The sequence below is a fragment of the Mirounga leonina genome, unplaced genomic scaffold (genome assembly GCF_011800145.1).
Source record: "Mirounga leonina isolate KUSES-001 unplaced genomic scaffold, KU_Mleo_1.0 Mir_125, whole genome shotgun sequence".
In the NCBI taxonomy this organism is placed as follows: Eukaryota; Metazoa; Chordata; class Mammalia; order Carnivora; family Phocidae; genus Mirounga; species Mirounga leonina.
The window spans coordinates 43,974,037-43,992,489 of record NW_023270305.1 but is presented as its reverse complement, the minus strand read 5'-3'; the positions used below and the strand labels follow the sequence as shown (position 1 = coordinate 43,992,489).

At 43.4% G+C, this 18,453-nt stretch overlaps 2 protein-coding genes across 2 annotated transcripts in view; both read right to left on the bottom strand.

Annotated features, from left to right (window-relative positions):
• ADD2 (adducin 2) overlaps positions 1 to 1,308 on the bottom strand; it is a 93,071-nt gene extending 91,763 nt beyond the window's left edge. The window contains exon 1 of the mRNA XM_035001351.1: positions 1,227 to 1,308. The gene's annotated coding sequence lies outside the window, so the exon portion shown is untranslated. The remainder of the gene's footprint in view (positions 1 to 1,226) is intronic.
• A 486-nt stretch (positions 1,309 to 1,794) lies between these two features.
• The window catches only part of FIGLA (folliculogenesis specific bHLH transcription factor), a 31,432-nt gene continuing 14,773 nt past the window's right edge, over positions 1,795 to 18,453 (bottom strand). Inside the window, exons 4-5 of the mRNA XM_035000553.1 lie at positions 16,396 to 16,430; positions 1,795 to 1,960 (exon numbers count right to left, since the gene is read on the bottom strand). Of these exons, the coding sequence (XP_034856444.1) occupies positions 1,930 to 1,960; positions 16,396 to 16,430 (66 nt within the window). The 3' untranslated portion in view covers positions 1,795 to 1,929. The remainder of the gene's footprint in view (positions 1,961 to 16,395; positions 16,431 to 18,453) is intronic.

The window sequence follows — 18,453 nt, the reverse complement described above, 5'->3', positions numbered from 1 at the left end:
ACACATCTTCAGTTCAGAATCAAGTATAACAAATACAGGCTTCAAAGCTGGCAAGAGTTTTTACAGCCTATAACTTTAACAGTTAAGGTCTATAAAGCAGGATCCCCAAACTGTCTTCTGTCTCAGTGATCATTGCTACGGCTGAAGAATGGAGCAATTATCTCCAAATTAGATGGAAACGTAGAGGGAACTGAAATTTCTTATGTGACATAACTCCAGATTTACTCTCTGAACAAAGCCTTTGGCACCCACAAATCCCTCCTTTTTATCCAGGTTAAAAAAAAAAAAAAAGCCAGCAGCCCCTCTCCCTCTGAGGACAGTGTTAGTTCCTTACTTTCTGCATCCAAATCAAGTACTGGCAACTCTGACAAATGACCTTCCATAGCAACTGGCCAATAACTGCAGCCCAGGTTACCTGGAGAAGTTTCTGTCTTCTCTTAACCCTCTTATCCGGGGCTCTTTCAGACTATTAGCCAAACTCTTCTAATTTGTCACTTGCACCTTGCTTAAGAGAAACAACTCAGCCTGTTGGAATTGTATGTAAGCTAAAAATCATTCATCTTAGTGTGGGATGGAAGAATGATTCAGTGTTTCTGCACTATACTAGATGGCAGAAGATGTTGGGACTGAGAGGTACCGTACATATTTGAAGGCATTTTCATAACAAAGAAGAACAAACTTCACTAGGGTTTAAATTTAAATCAGGGCATGCCAATAGCTTATTTTATTGCTATTATGCATGGCTTGATTGAAAACTAATGTCCCTGGCTTCTAATTCAAGATGGCAGGCCTAATCCCACCTATCCCTATGTTCCTCTCTCTCTCTCTCCTTGGACTGCATCAAATTGACCATAAGGGAATAAAAATGCATAATCCCATAATAACAAAGTGAAAGCAGGTTGTTATCAGAGGAGAGATTTCAGCAAGTTTCTGTAGGACAAAAAGCAGATGGGGAACTAGTGACTAATGTTTGAAGCAAAAGAGGGCTCAGCCCAAATTTTAGGCAGAAGATGCTGGAGCCAAGGAGGCAGATTATCTGTGGCAGAGCCCTGAAGATGTCCCAAACTCTGATAGGGCAGACAAGATACAGGGCAGGAAGAAAAAAGAGACTGGACACTGGAGCACAAATTACAGGTCTCTGTGGAGCAGCAGACCCCACTCACCCCTTCTCCTGTGCGCATTCACAGTGACCCCCCACCCCAAGCCAGGCACTCAGCTGTAGTTACCTCCGCATCTCAAAATAGTATGCAGACACCGCTGTTTCTCAGTTCATCAACTTGATCACCGGAGGGGTCTCCTTAGAGAAACTGCAAATCCTTCAGGGGATGAACTAGGACAGCTGTGGTGGTGCTGGTGTCCCCAGGGTCATCCTGTGAGCATTTGCTATCTAGGGGCCCAAGGGTTGAGATATGGGAGCCCCTAAGAAGGATATGAAATCCTAGATTACTTGTGAACAATATCAACCCAGATAACGAACAGTTTAAAAATCTTCAGCTTTTAGGGGCGCCTGGGTGGCTCAGTCGTTAAGCGACTGCCTTCAGCTCAGGTCATGATCCCAGGGTCCTGGGATCGAGTCCCGCATCAGGCTCCCTGCTCAGCGGGAAGCCTGCTTCTCCCTCTCCCACTCCCCCTACTTGTGTTCCCTCTCTCGCTGTGTCTCTCTGTCAAATAAATAAAACCTTTAAAATAAATAAATAAATAAAAATCTTCAGCTTTTAGAATTACCATAATTATAGACAAATAATAGAAACTAACTATGGCCATGGAACAGAATGAATATTTTATCAACTTTGATAATACAAAAGTAAAGGGAAGCTAGAGGGAAAGAGGAAGAAGGGCAAAGAGAGGTGGTGGTAGTAGACTTACCTTACACAGAGTAGAGTCAAGTGACCCAATTAACAGTCCATGGAATGAGAAATCTGGTTTTAATCAATGCATTGTCTGGAGCCGCAGAGATGACCTCAGAAAGAGAGTGAGGAGATGAATGTATGTATGATATAAACTACATCCTTGACTGTCATGGCATGAGGTCACTAGATGATGATCAAAGTTGATAAATTCAGAAGCAGCAATGTATACATATTATTTTGAGATACAGAGGTAACTACAACAGAATGGGAAACAGCTAAAAGCAGTTTGCCTGTCTGTGGATAAGGATTTGGACTGGGGCTGGGATTGTTGCTTTCTGTTAGAAGTCCTTCAGTCCTATTTGATTTATTAACTATGCACACGCATTGCCTTAAAAACAGTAAAAACGGGGGGGGGGGTGGCAGGAGAAAAAGAAAGAAAAATAATGATAGGTCTTCTGGAAATGCAAGAAAGGAAGTCTCATGCACAGTACAGCAGGAACAAGCATGGAATGGGTTAAGCTGGATACTGCATAACTATGGTAACAGATGTAGCTAATTTGGGACACAAATGAGGGTGTTGGAAGGATCTAAGAGAAATGTGGTGCTAAGAGGGAAGAAGAATCAATTCTAAATAAAGTAATGTTGAGATAATCAGTATGGATGCTCTACCATCTGACACAGTAAAGGAGGAAGGAACTGAATGCACCCTCACTTTTTGACTATCTTTTCACCATCAATTCTTTTAAAGATTTTATTTATTTATTTTAGAGAGAGTGTGTGTGTGTGAGAGAGCATGAGTCAGGAGAGGGGCAGATGGAGAGGGGGAGAGAATCTCAAGCAGACTCTACGCTGAGCATGGAGCCCTGACTCAGGGCCTGAACTCAAGACCCCCGAGATCATGACCTGAACTGAAATCAAGAGTTGGATGCCCAACCGACTGAACCACCCAGATGCCCTTTTGCCAGCAATTTTTTATATTTTTTTATTTTTTTTAAGATTTTATTTATTTGAGAGAGAGAATGAGAGACAGAGAGCATGAGAGGGAAGAGGGTCAGAGGGAGAAGCAGACCCTCCGCTGAGCAGGGAGCCCAATGTGGGACTCGATCCCAGGAATCCAGGATCATGACCTGAGCCAAAGGCAATCACTTAACCAACTGAGCCACCCAGGCGCCCGCCAGCAGTTTTTTTTTTAAAGCAAAAGTCAACAGGATAGAAGGCAACCTCATCAACACAGGGACCAAGGTCTAGCTGGGCCTCATGGAAGCTACCAGAACTAGAATCATTTGGCCACCTCAGGAAAACCAAGTGGCTTCTTCTTTAAATTGGCTAGGGGATTTTTTTTTTTAAATCCTTTAAATTGGAGTAGGGGGATGACCTATCATCACCCTCTTGTCTTGTTTTTTTGTTTTGGGTGGGTTTTTTTTGGGGGGGGGGTTGTTTTTGTTTGTTTTGTCTCCTCACCCTGACTCCCTTCCCTGTTTGGCCTAACATGGCTACCAGCCCTGAGATCCTAAGTCTTCACAGGTCCATGCCTGGTTTAATCAGCTGTCTGTGTAGGGGGAGGGCAAAGGGTGGAGGGTGTCAATGGTCCTTAAAGCTGCCACTCACAGAAGTCAATTTGCTACTTGGCTTGCTAAGTTATTTTCAGCCACTTCAAGGCTGGGACCAGGGAAGACCTTTCCAGATATCATATGGAGCTCCCCTATTTGCTTTCTGGCAACCACATCCTAAATTCCCTAGCCTCCAGGTCTTGCCCAGGTTGCTTGTAGAGTGAGGTCCTATGTCATACCAAGTACACTAGAGATATTTATGGCTGGGCCAAGTGACATTTATGTACTTATCTTTATTTTCAGCTGCAACTGTTGGGGGTGATCAGAACTGACCTGGTTTGAAGCTGGCTACGTTAAAGTCCCACGTTACTGGGGGCTCCCTCAGCACATCAGGATTGGGGTCCAGTTACTCAAGGTGGAAGGTGCTGATAAATTTCCTAGAGCCTTGTGTTTAATACCTCACCTTCCCCCTGACCACACCATAGCCCATCCAGGCCTGGTGCATTGAGCCTGAGAATTATTCTAGGACTCACCTGGAAGAATATCCCTGCTTCTTCTGGGGAGGGCCCCTTGTTGAATCATGGGCTGGTTGATGTTGGTTGGCACCATCTTTACTATATCTTCTAGAGAGTCCTTGAAGAATCTGGGCCCATTGTTTGTTATCTCTCTCTTCTCTGCAACTAAAATAGATCTGTCTTCCTTTGCCTAGCATGTCCTGGTTTTGGCACTAAATGTCCCCCATCCCAAAAAAGCCATCAGTCCTTGGCAACCAGGGCCCTAAATAACACAGCATCAAATAAAACCTGTGTGTAATATAATATAAATGCATAGGTCTATGATATGTATATATCAAAAGGAAAGCTATCAAAAATTATAATGGGAGACTGGCATATTTCTTGTAATCTTTGACAGCTCAATTAAGTACAAAGGAAACTTAAAAACAGATTTGAACAATATAATCAATAAACTCATTTTAATCTATACAGTCGAACATTGTAGTCCACAGAGAAAAGATTTTCTTTTCACTTCATTCAATAACATTGACAAACCTCTCATATGTGGTTTATCATGGAAGTTAGGCCAGGACGAATCTTTGCTGGAAGCTTGCCATTCCATAGGTGTTCTTTGAGTCTGGGGGACTTTGTTGTTGTTGTAAACAGAGGCAGTTTTTGGTATTACTGTCTTAAAATTCTTTCAAGCTAAAACTATGGTACTTAAGGTATATAGAGTAAAATATTAGGGCTCCAATCTCTCTTCTACAGATTCGAAATTCTACTCCAAGCATCTTGGGTATGTCCTTGTACACAGTCCAAAAATGCTTAAACTACCCAAAAATCTCTTTTGAAGAAAAAAATTTCTCATGGACCCAGGCTGACCTAAGTCACTTTTATTAAAATGTAACTTAAATACGTACACTCATAAAGACCAGTTATAGGGGCGCCTGGGTGGCTCAGTCGTTAAGCGTCTGCCTTCGGCTCAGGTCATGATCCCAGGGTACTGGGATCGAGCCCCGCATCAGGCTCTCTGCTCAGTGGGAAGCCTGCTTCTCCCTCTCCCACTCCCCCTGCTTGTGTTCCCTCTCTTGCTATGTATCTGTCAAATAAATAAATAAAATCTTAAAAAAAAAAAAAACAGTTATAAACATCCAGGCATTATAGCTTTTATATAACCAAAATGCCAAAATCAATTTACAAATAAATGTAACTATAAAACTTTAAAACGCCAAACTAACAAAATTAACTTCCTGCAACAGACAATATTGTTTTGCTGGAATTAAAACACCATTTTGGGTTTAACAACAGAAAGATATAGTCTCAGTCTAGTTGCTATGTGTTATCACTATCTGAATTTTGGCTTCAACAATACTAATGCAGACAACTTATAAAGCATGTGTGCAAAACAATATTAATAACCTCAAAAATGTGTTTGCTACATTGAAGATAATTAGGTACCATAATTTAAAATTTTACTAAAACCCATCCTGAGATGCCTACATAAGTGGGTGCCATTTCATAATAATAAAAATCATAGTAATGACCAACATCTATTGAACTTTACACTATGCTCCAAGTCTTTCACATGTAGTAACTCTAATCCTTTTAATATCATGATGAAATCAATACCACATATTTATCTCCATATCATCAAAAGAAGAAACTGAGGATCAGAGAGATTGAGTAACTTGCCCAAGTTTCACAGCTAGTAAGTAAAAAAATGAATTTGAAGTCAGACAGTCTGGCTCCACTCAATCATTACACCAAATTACTCGTCTCATTGCTTTGGACATAAGGTAGTTATCGGGGGTTACCAAATCTGCATTAAATGTAGATCTAATCCAATTATTGCTGAAACCAGCAACAGCAACTCTGTCACTGTGTTTTCACTACATCACCTGCTGCTAATAAGTTGCTGCAACTTGTGCATATGAAGGTGCAACTAGCATGAGAGCATCATTCCTTGCCAAAATAGTGCTGATCCCAGGAATTGTTCTTTTGAGTCTGATGAGCCTGTGCCCTGTGTGGACTCATCATTCTCTCCATGTACCTCTAACTAAACTCCTCTCTGCCTCATAACCTGAGCCACCAGGCCTGCCCTTGGCTCACATGGGAAGATACAGAGGCAAATACAGGCCCCACCATTGGCTTTGGAGTTGCCATCAAGATAATCCAGAACACATTTTTATTATTATTTAAGATTATCACTGAAGTAAAACTGCTAATTTTAGAGAAGACACAGATTCCTCAAAATGTATATATCCCCAGAACCCCAGTGGTCTGAGAGACCCATGAGTGATATAAGCTCACACTGAGGAACACTTTAAAAACAGCAGTATGAAACCCTCCTTGTCTCTGACAAGAACATGATTGAAGACATCATTCCAAACCCTATCATATTTGTGAAGAGTTCCTTTCTGCTCTTAGAATCAAGAATTGTGCTTCACTTAAGAAGTTTTCATTTTTTGTTTTATGTTCTGGACATGTGACATTTTGTGTTTTCATACTTTTTCTGCACGGCTCTTGGCACGATCTGTAATTATACATTCATTTACAGGGTTTCCTTGATGAATGTCAGTTCCTCACATTCATCTGTAACTGCTGTCAGGACAGAGACCATGTCTGTCCCTGCACCCTTCACAGAACCCAGCACATAGTAGGTCCTCACTGAGTGTTTGTTAAATGAACAAATGGGTGAATGAGTCAATGAATAAAGAAAACATATGAGTCATGGGCTGGTCAGTTCTCCTTTTTCCATGAGATCCTGGAAAGTTTAGAGCTGGATTTGTTTACCTTCGTACCAAGTGTAGAGGGTCTTATGCTTGTATTTTTGTATTAGCTTCATTCTTAATACCATTTTTATCTCTACCCTTAGTCTTCTCTTTTCTTTCTTATTTACTTCTAAGTTAGTCTCCCTTGCTATGTTTTATGAAGCCCGATAAACTGTCTTAGATTCCTTGTAGAACAAGGTAGGTGGTAAATATATTTATCAAAGTCTTTTAAACATACATTTAAAACCTTAACACTAAACTCTGTCCCAACAAACATATTTGATCACCTGTAAACTCTTAAAGAATAGCTGTGATTTGCTAATTCTAGCACCATCCTAATGCTTAAAGCCAATTCAACCCAAGCCCAGAAACTACACCATAAGGTGCGTCATTTCAGGCAGTGTTATATATTTTGTATGTAACAAGCAAATTTCTAATAAGGCTAGGCAATTGGACAAGAAAGAATATATGGCTTCCCACAAAAATGTATGGATTTGGGATCAAAGAACGATTTATCTTTAGTGGTTCTCCAAAATATATTGAAATTACAATAATAATAAAAGATTTGCTATTGGGGTTGGGGAGACGAAAAGTGGACAGGGGTGGGGGAAGAAGCAGGGCTGGGCAAGATCCTGGTCCATACACACTGACAAAAGTCTGATCGCTTTACAGAATGAAGGTAGAACACTATAAAGCAAAAATATTAAATGGTCTAAATCCCTCTGTTAAATCTCTAACATATACTATTCATATGCTAGTGGCCAGAGTGACTTGCAAGTCTGAAACTTCAGTTATCTGCTTTTATTAATTTAAAGCACTTTCACTTCGAATGTTGGCCAATTCTCTCTTAAAATGAAACCCAATATTTAAATCCCTTTAAAGACACCACCCCTACTGTACAAGTTAAACATGCATCTCGTGTACCTTAACTAGACCCACACACTAGATGTGAAAGGAGGTGGGTCTACCCTCTCCAATCACTTGCTCACGCCAGGATGTCATATCAACCCTTCCTTTGGGCTTAGTCAGAAAGAACAAAATGTCCATTTAGCAAACTGAGATTTGATTTCTATTATTAATAAGGCTCATTTCAGCCAGTTGAACCTTAGACAACAAACTGCAAGAGGGAAGAGTGGGTGTAAAGAAACAGATGGGTAATAATCATGTGTCACAGATAAATGACAATTTTTAAAAGAATTTGATAGGGTGTGGGCTGGGTTCCCCCCCCCTTTCCTTCTCTTTCTCTCTCTCGCTCTCTCTCTCCTGGGGCTTTCAGTCTTTCTTTCTCCCTCTCTTTGGCAAGGGGTGGAGATTACAGACGAAAAGGAAGGGGGAGAAAAAGCAAGACAATAGGCTAGACAGAGCGCCTGATCGGCATCCTAAAGCAGTCTGCCCCGCCCCCACTCCCCCTAACCTAACACCTTGTAGCTCAGTGGTGGTGATTTCAAAACTGGCAGACGCGGCCCACCCCCACCCCACCCGGCCTCCCAGACCAAGGGTGGCCTCCAACCCGGGGATGGGGGCGGGGGCGGGAAAGAAGAGGCAGGAAAAGAGAGGGGAGGGGAGAAGAAAGCTAAGAGAGGAACACACTGGCAGGACCTCTTGGGGACAGTGGCCTTTTTTCCCTCCAAAGTGGTGGAGTGGCATAAAAATCCAGATCCACTGGGACCCGCTCACGTGCCAGCTCCCCTGCTCCAAATGCAGGCGGCTGCCGATGCCGCACCTGCGGCCCCGCAGCTGCGGCAGAGCGCCCCGCCTCGAGCCTTGACGACGCCCGGGGGACGCGCCCAGGCCGCTGAGCACCCCACACCGCTCCCCTGGAGGGCGGCGGCCGAGCCGGAAGGGAAGGGAGGGGAGGGGCAGCCCCCGTGAGGCGACGCTTGCCACCCACCAGCCCTGACCAAGAAGAAAGCCCCACCTGTCAGGCGTGGCGCTCGGAGCGAGTACGCCCGACCATCCCCTCGCAGAGGCCAGGGCTACTCAGCCCCGCTTTCCGAAGAACCTCCAATGTTACATCGTCAAGAGAAACCTTTAGGCACAAAACACACAGCCGCGGGGATGGGCTGCATCACAGACACACACACACTAGCAGACGCTCGCCAATCGGGACCAACGAGCTCGCGCACAGTGGAGGGATGCTGTAGGGGGTCTCAAATTCCATTAAAAGAAACAAAACCAAGGCAAGCCACGATGCCCATTCCCAAGACGGGCTTACCTCCGGCACAGCATCTTATCCATCCCTGGTCTTCCACTGTTGTTTTGCTTTGTTGTCTTTTCCTTTGGGTGTCTGCTTAATAAATGCACCCAGCTAATCTGCAGAGCAATGTTTTCTTCCCATCCTGCAGCCCCACACTTGTCAGAGCTGCCTGGAATTCCACCAGCAATGCAGCTTCTCCGCGTCAGTGGTAATTACAGACAACAGAGGCTGCTACTCCTTGACAAAAGGCTTTCGTTCCCGCTCGCCCCTTACAGCCCTGCCGTCGGAATTAAATCCATTTCCCGCACGAGGCTGGGAGGAAATGAGAGCTCTCTTGGCCGTGCGCGCTGACAAAAGGACGCTTGGCGGCGCCCACAGCGCCCCCTCTAGCGGGCCGCTGCCCGGCTGCCCCAGGGCCGCGGTGCTGCAGTGCGCCCCCACCCGCAGTCCCGCCGCCCGGCCTCTGCCCACGTCCACTCCGGCACTACCAACTGCCCGCAAGAGCCAAGAGCTAATATGAGGATTTTGTTACTAGGAAGAAAATCTGAAACGTGAGCTTCCTTAAACGCTATATCTTCCCTGGGATTAAAAAAAGAAGTCTTACAGATGGAATATTTATTGTCTGGGAAGGACATCTGCCTTTAGAAAATTAACTATTAGGGATTTTTTTTTAAAAGATTTTATTTATTTATTTAAGAGAGAATGAGATAGAGAGAGCATGAGAGGGGGGAGGGTCAGAGGGAGAAGCAGACTCCCTGCCGAGCAGGGAGCCCGATGTGGGACTCGATCCCGGGACTCCAGGATCATGACCTGAGCTGAAGGCAGTCGCTTAACCAACTGAGCCACCCAGGCGCCCCGCTATTAGGGATTTTAATAGCAATTATTGGCCACTGAATTCTGAGTCAAAATTATCCTAATTCTGACTCCATCTTCAACTAGAGCAAAATTTTTGTTGTTGTGCTGCGGTCTGGGACTGTGAGCCCAGCTCCCTCCAATTCTCATTACTTCCTCCTCTCACCCCTCTCCTCATCCCAGAGGGAACAGGTGTTTAGTGAATAAGGGAACTGGGTGGAGAACCAGAATCCTTGATTACAGTCTCAGACCTGCCATTAACTAGCTGTGTGACTTTGATGAAGTCACTTAAGCTTTCTGGGCATTATTGTCTTAGTCTGTAAAATGACAATGTACTTAAAGCATCTTCCACTTGTACTTTCTGACAGTGTTTCTCAATATGCCCTCAGAGTAGGAATGTCAAGTGGTAGCTTGGACTTCAGACCCCCATAAGCTCCACCAGCTTCCCCAAATCAGCATCCACTCTACGTGCTTTTTTAAAATGTTGATTGCAGGGCAAGTATGGCTTCCAGAAAAGCCCCTGGTCACTTTCCCCAACCAGATCATGGCCCCTCTGCTCCTTTTAGATTCTGGGGCCATCACCACCTTTAGACGCTCCCATAAAAATCACCTGACTCCACCACAGTGCTGCTGCAGAATCAGAATCTCTGGAGGTGGGCCTAGGAAGTTTATTTTTTAACAAGTATCCCTGGTAATTCCTTTGCACACTGACATTTAAGAAATGCCACTCTATGTGAACTACTACTGATGTGGAAAAAGAGAAAATGCCCACCACAACCACCCTAGAACTGGCAAATATTCCATCTCAGATGCCAGAGGAAGTTGTGTCTTTCTGCTCTAGCTCTCCCAACCTCTCCATCCCCCAGTCTCTATCCCCTCCTTTCCTACCCAGAGCTCCTCATTCACTCCCATTTCACTTTCAGAATTGCTGAGTCCACAAGCCCTTTCCCCATTCTCCTGTCAAAACCTGCTAAAATTATAAGCAGCTGAGCCACCAGGACCCAAGGTCTGTCTGGCCAGAACCAGGAAGTCATGTGTTTATTGAGACACTTCAGGTGGCTATGCATTATTGGTGCTGAGTGATGATATCTAGGGAGTCAGGAACATCTTCTCCAGAACCCTGAAATCATAGTCATGGTGGGCCCTTTTCTGAAATAGAACCCAAAAAGGGAATAGAGAATTTTTATTTAGTCCAGAAATAGCAGGCTTCATAAATCCCCTTAGTCATCTCCATCACTCAAAAATTTCTCTTCCTGATGTTTTATTTAACTTTCTCAAACTAGTAATTGCAAACTCTTGTTGGCTCCTGCCACTGTTCTGAGGGCTTTACATGCATTTTTATTCATTTAATCCTCACAAGAACTCCATAAGGACAGTACTATTATTACCCCCATTTTACAGTTGAAGAGACTGACACACAGAGAGGTTAGGTAACCTGCCCAAGGTCACACAGCTAGTGGGTGGCTGGGCAAGGATTCAAACTCACACAGTATGGCCCCAGAGCTTATAAGCCCTAACTACTACCCTGCACATGGCTTCTGGCAGGAGACAAAAAAAAAAAAAAAATTTAATTTAAAATGCAGAACTAGTACAAAACACTGATAAAGTTGATAAGGCTGATATATTCTTTTCCCAAAAAAATGATTCTTCCCCTCCAGTCATCAGTCTTTAAAAAAAAAAAAAAATCCTCCAGCTTCTCTTACATGCCATCTGAATGTGACAAGTGCTGGAAAGATTAGTGTCATCCTGTGGCTTTAGGAATTGTTCTGATATCAGATAGGAAGCAAAATTTCAATATATAAATTTCCATATTAATAGCCTATATGGAATTTTAGTTGAAGTTCCTGAAGTTCTCACTCAATTCCAAATTCACTTTGAAATCCTACAAAAGGAACAAGAACGGCAGTTGGCTCCACAGGAAGATCACGAGAATTCAGAGTCCCCATCACCAAAAACCCAAGATGCTTAGCCCTTAACTAGGGAAAGGAAAGCACAGAAGACTCCATGTCAGGCCCAGAAAATCACATCTGACTAGCCCCCAATGACCAGGTAGTTTAAAATTAGATTTTCTGATTTGCAATAAAATTATTTTTATTTTATTTGTTTATTTGACAGAGAGAGACACAGCAAGAGAGGGAACACAAACAGGGGGAGTGGGAGAGGGAGAAGCAGGCTTCCCGCTGAGCAGGGAGCCCGATGCAGGGCTCAATCCCAGGACCCTGGGATCATGACCTGAGCCAAAGGCAGACGCTTAATGACTGAGCCACCCAGGCGCCCCTGCAATAAAATTATTTCTGATCCCGATGTCTCTTGATAAAAGATGTTTCTGGTCAGCAATAACTTCTGAAGTTAGCAGATGGGAGTGTAACAGACACCCGCAGTGCGTCCACCTCCTGGTAGTCACGTCCTTGTGTAATCCCCTCCCCTTAGGTGTGGCAGGACCTGTGACTTGCTCCTAACCAACAGAATACAGCAAAGGGAGGCGGGGCACCTGAGTGGCTCAATTGTTAAGCATCTGCCTTCTGCTCAGGTCATGATCTCAGGGTCCTGGGATTGAGCCCGAGTCCTGGGATTGAGCCCTGCATTGAGCCCCGCATCGGGCTCCCTGCTCCACAGGAAGCCTGCTTCTCCCTCTCCCACTCCCCCTGCTTGTGTTCCCTGTCAAATAAATAAAATCTTAAAAAAAAAAAAAAAGAATATAGCAAAGGGGATGGGATGTCACTTCTACAATTGCCTTACATAAGATTCTCCATCTTGCTGACTTTCTTGATTGCCTTCCTGGTTTGTATGCTTTGATTAATTAAGTAGCAATGCTAGGAAGACCTACATAGCAAGGAACTGAAGGTGACACCTGGCCAACACCCAGCTAGAAACTGAGGTCATCAGTCCAAAAGTTCTAGAGGAAATGAAGTTGGAAGCAGATCCTTCCCCAGTCAAGCCTTCAGCTGAGACCCCAGCCCAGACTAACACCTTGATTTCTGCCTTGAGAGTGAGCTTAAAGCAGAGGACCCAGCTAAGCCATGCGCAGGTGTGACTCCTGATCCACTGAAACGGTGAGATAATGAATGTGTTAAGTTGCTATGTTTGTGGTAATTTGTTACACAGCAATAGGTAACTAATACAGTGCCTTAGCACCCTCCAGGCACAGGCATACTTATCAGTGGCCTTCCCCAGGGCATGTCAGAGGTGCTGGAGGGATTGACACCCCAGAGGATCAGCTCTCAAACAATGACCATCGAGGTTGATGAACAACCTAGCTCCCTCATTCCTAAGTGTTGGAAGGACACCTCTGAAGCGTGTTGTACATAGTCTCCCAGAGTGCCTCAGCAGGACTGAGCCCCAGTGGCCCACAGCAGTAACCTGCTCAGTCATGCATCTTTCATAGTCTGGCTTTTCTTCCCTATGTTACTTCCACACTCCCCTACTGGTAATTCCTGGGTTTGTCTCCCATATAAACTATAAATCATGGCCTACTTTTAGGGAAACCAAATGTAAGACAAGAGAGAGAGGGGAAAGACAGTGCTTTCAAAGCAAGACCAATGATAAATTCTAAGTCTAGGTTTCCTGAAGATGGCCCTCTCCGAACAAGCGAAAGTTCAGCAAACCCTGTGGCTCAGGCCTGCTGTGAAAAGAAAATGAACTGGGAGTCTAGTGCCTAGGGCTCCAGTCTCAGTCCTAGTGACTGTGTGGACCAAGGAAAAACTGACCCCGGGTCCCACTTCCTAGCTGTAAAGTAAGGGTAAAAGCCCTTGCCCTCCGCTATGGGCTGAACTGTGCTACTCCTACCTCCCCGCTGTTGCCAATTGCTATGTTGAAGTCCTAACCTCCAGAACCTCAGAATGTGACTATATTTGGGGATGGGGTCTTCAAAGAGATAACTGGGATAAATTAATGAGATAATTAAAAGATCAAAAAATTCAGTGATGTGGATAGGTCCTAATCCAATAGGACGGGTATATTTATAAGAGGAAATGTGGACACAACTGGCACAGAGGGAAGACCATGTGAAGTCAACCACCAACAGCCAAGGAGAGGAAAACCAACTCTGCTGACACCCTGATTTCCTGATCTCAGGTAAACTTCTGTTGTTCAAGCCACCCAGTCTATGCTACTTTGTTATGGCAACCCTAGAAAACTAAGTCTCCTACTACCCAGGATTGTCGTGCAGACAAAATAGCATACCAAGTGTAAGTACTTACAGTGCAGTTATTACTGATCAGAATGAGAAAACCAGCAGCCATAACCCCGGCCACAGAGGGAAGAGCCACACAGAGCGGGGTGGTAAAGCAGCACACACAACTGGTGGAAAGGCCCCAGACTCCAGAGGAAATGAAATCCTTATTATAAAGTGGCAGAGAACTCGCTTAAATGGTGTCCTAGTATTTTGTAGAAGGTAGAACTTACAAGTGATAAAATTAGATATTTAACAGAGGAGATTTCTAAGCAAAATAGTGAAAGTGTAACTAGGGTCCTTCTTACTGCTTATGGTAAAATACAAGAGGAGAGATGAATTAAAGGAAGAATCATTAAACACAAAGGAACCAGAGCTTGAAGACTGGGAAAATTCTCAGCCCACCTACATTGCAGAAAGTGAAAAAACTTGTTCTGAAGAGAGCACTAAGGGTATGGCTGAATAACCATTTGATAAAGAGGTCATAGAGTGTAACTCATGGACCTAATCAGCCATCTTAACAGAGGCTAGGAAAAGAGATGGGTTTTTCCAACAAAGACAGTATTGGTTTGAACTAAAAGGGACAGAAAAAGCAGGACAGAATGAAGGAAGGTTGTCAAATTTCTTGGATCCTATAGGATGAGACCACAAAGCTATCCAGTTGCAAATGTGCACTGCTCTTCCAGAAAAGGGAGGAATGACCCCGAAGACAATTCAGAGATCATCAGGGCTGCCATTCCAACCACAGGCCCAGGGGTCAAGTTGGTTTCCTCCTGGCTTCAGAGGGCAGGGCCACTGCAGAGTTGTGTGGGGTGATGCTTCCACCACAGTGGGCCTGGAAGGTAGGACACTGAGCCAAAGAGTACATAAGGCTTAAGATAATAATGGAATTTGCCTTGCTTGGTTTGGGAATTGCCTGGAACCCATCACTCCTTTCTTTTTTCTGATTTCTTCCCTTTGGAATGGGAATGTCTGTCCTATGCCTGCTCACCATTGTATTTTGGAAGCACATAATTTGTCTGGTTTCACAGGCTCATGGCTAGAAGAGAATTTCACCTCAGGATGAATCATACCTCAACTCTCACCCATACATGATTTAGATGATATTTAGATGAGACTTTGAACTTCAGACTTTAGAACCCATGCTGGAACAAGTTAAGACTTTTGGGGCTGTTGAGATGAAATAAATGTATTTTGCATGTGTTAAGGGCAATGAACTTTTGGAGTCAGGGGCCAAAAGCCATGGACTGAATTCTGTCCCCCTCCCCCCTCCAACCAGATTCATATGTTGAAGCCTAACCCCCCAGCGTGACTGTACTTGGAGATAGGGCTTTCAGGTGGTTGTTAGGGTTAAATGAGGTCATAAGGTTGGGTCCCTTAATCCAATAGGACTGGTGTCCTTATAAGAGGAAGGGAGACAAGAGTTTACCCACTGATGCACACTGCTCATTCTCTCCACCCACCCCCACCCTACCATGTGAGGCCACAGAAAGAAGTCTGCAAACCAGGAAGAGCAACCTCACCAGAAACCAAAACCCTTCTGATCCTGATCTTGGACTCCTCAGCCTCCAGAACTGTTATACAGTTGTTTAAGCCACCCAGTACAGGATTTATATTATGTCAGCCCAAGCAGATACACACTTTCTGTGCCTTGGTTTCTCCACCTGTACAACAGAGATCCTCAGGTCTATCTCATAGGACTGTTTTGAGAACAACTAACATATAAGGTATGGGAACAGATACGGCATAAATTAAGTGCTAGCTCTTTGTGAGCAATTGTTATAAAGATGAAGACTGTCTCCATGCTCAAGGTGCCTTGTGGCCTTAGCTGGGTATTTAGACAGCCTTGAAAATTGTCACTGCCAGTGGCCAATGCCTCCCACTCCATACTCTTCTAGCTTAAGTTTACATTCCTATTAAAGTTTAATTTCCCCAGGAAGGGTAATAGGCACTTCTTCCTCAAGCAATGAAAACAGACAGAATGAAAGATATTAGCTATAAGTCCTGAAAGGATGAGGATGGAAGCTGCATAGGGGTTGAGGGATAAGCATGAAGGCTGAAGACCCTGAAGTCTACTTCTTCAAAGCATGAGATTAAGGAAAAAGAGTTCAATAGATGTGTGACAAGTAAGGCCATTTAAAGGGTAATTGTTAAACTTTGAATTATCACAATTTTTTTAAGAGACTTTAAAACTTTCAAGACTGCATTTATTTGTCTCTAGAAGGTAGCCCTGGGCTGGCCTTTTCACTTTTCATATTTGGGGGAGCCTGTAACAGAGAAGAAAGTCCCTTATAAATGGCTAAACGATAAAAACAGTTCCCAAAAGAGCTATGTAAAAAATGTTTCATTAGTAATCAAAGCTGTTTAAATTGAAAGATACCATTTTTTACCTATTAAAATTCTATCATTTTAATAGATCCCACTGTTAGCCAGGATATAGTGAAATCGGCACTTAAGAGCTGGCGGTATTATAAAGTGGCCCCATGCATCAAGTCATAGATTGAACCTACCTGTGACTCAGAACTTCGACTTCTAGGAATCTATCCTAAAAAAAAAAGAAAGAGATAAACACATCAGGCTATTTGCCATGTTTATGAGAATAAAATACTGAACATAACTTAAATGTCCAAAAATTAGAAAACCATTCCATTTGGGCGCCTGGGTGGCTCAGTTGGTTAAGTGACTGCCTTCGGCTCAGGTCATGATCCTGGAGTCCCGGGATCGAGTCCCGCATCAGACTCCCTGCGCAGCAGGGAGTCTGCTTCTCCCTCTGACCCTCCCCCCTCTCATGCTCTCTATCTCATTCTCTCTCTCAAATAAATAAATAAAATCTTAAAAAAAAAAAAGAAAAAACCATTCCATTTAATGGACGATTAAAACTTGTAATAAAAACTACATGTCAATGATAGAATAAGAAGAAACAGAACACACAGTGGTATACACCTGCGATAATTTCTTAATTCAGTTGTATAAGAAAAAATTTTGGAAGCATTTTAGTATATTTCCATCAGTGTTTTTACTAAGATGGTAAGATCATTTTGGGTCTTAATATTCTGAAATCTCAACTTGAAGAAAAAAACCCATGATGAAAAACAAAGTCACTCCAATCAGTCACTGTGAATAATAAAGTAGTATAGTCACATGCTTTAATTCAGGTTATAAAAACACATTTACTTATTTCCTAGTCCAGTCTTATTTATATTTCAAGGGTGAGTTTTGTTAGAATGAAAGGCAGTGAAGAGTTTAACACTATTACCCACATGCCCTGATTCCATCCTTCACTGACCCAATGGATATTGGGCAAGTTCCTTAACTTTGGTTTTCTAGTTTCCTGACGTGTAAAATGAATATAATTATACAGCACAGGGTGGTCATGAAAATTAAATAATATGTATACGCCACCAGGAATAGTGCCCAGCACAAAATAAGTATTAATAACTTTCCTGATCTTGATCAAGTCTTTCCACTATATACATGATTAAGCTAACATTTTGAGTTCCAATTTAGCTTTAAAAGTTTCATTTAAATTTTTAAAAAATTTTCACATATCCAGAGTGTGTTAAACCCAAGAGACAAATTCAGGTATTGCTGGGTTTACCCAAAGAATTAAAGGATAATTTGATCCTATAGCCTAGAGTCTAGTGTATTATAGATCATTGTCTTAGTTTGGTTTTAAGTATTAGCCAGAAAATTACAGATATGTAATATTTAAGTATCAGAATATGAAAACTTGCTGAAAATTATTGATGTTGCTTTATTCTCACAATTCATTAAAAAAAAAAAAAAAGCCTGTCGGCCTCATCTGAATAGTTGAGGGTCCAGGAAGAGAGTAGTCTGAAAAAGAGATTCAGCTTCCTACTCAGCCCCTCTGATAAGGTGGGCATACTACTGTTGTTGGTTGTATAGCTGCATGGTTTGTCATATTATTCAACGTACCTTTCCCTCCACCCACTGAGCCAAGGCTTGAGGACAGGGAAAGAGGTAGATAGATACCAACCAGAAGCCCTCACTCACTCAGCTTCAGATTTTAGTTCCCAGCAACAATAGTCTGAAAAGCAAGGCTCTCATTTGAAAGAAGCTGACTTTGTTGAAAGGGAGAATAAACATGTGGATTCTGGTGGGCCAGAGCTCAGATGGCAGCTCAGGTGGTCACAAAGCAGGGAGGAGGCAAGATATGATGTGGGGAAGATTTCCTACAACCAAAAATGGAGTGGAAAGTTGAAACAGCAGGAAGTAGTTATTCAGAGGGGATAGAACTAGTTTGTAGAAGCTGCTTGATCCCTTGGAAGGGGTCCTACACCACACCATCCTGGGCCTTGACCCAGGGATAGGGAAGAGTTACATAAGGGAACATAACCCAAGAAAGGCAAAGAAGAATCTGAGCAAAACAAGGATTTGTACCCACTTCATGGGATATAGCCTCTCACAGGAGTTTAGTGACCACATGGCTGAGGGACGTCATCAAGTATGTGCCTGAGGGTAGCTGCATAGCCCATCTGGGAATGGGAAAGTCAGGGAGACCAGAAGATGCCTGGGTTCTAAAGGGAGAAGGCCCAGCAAGCCTGGCC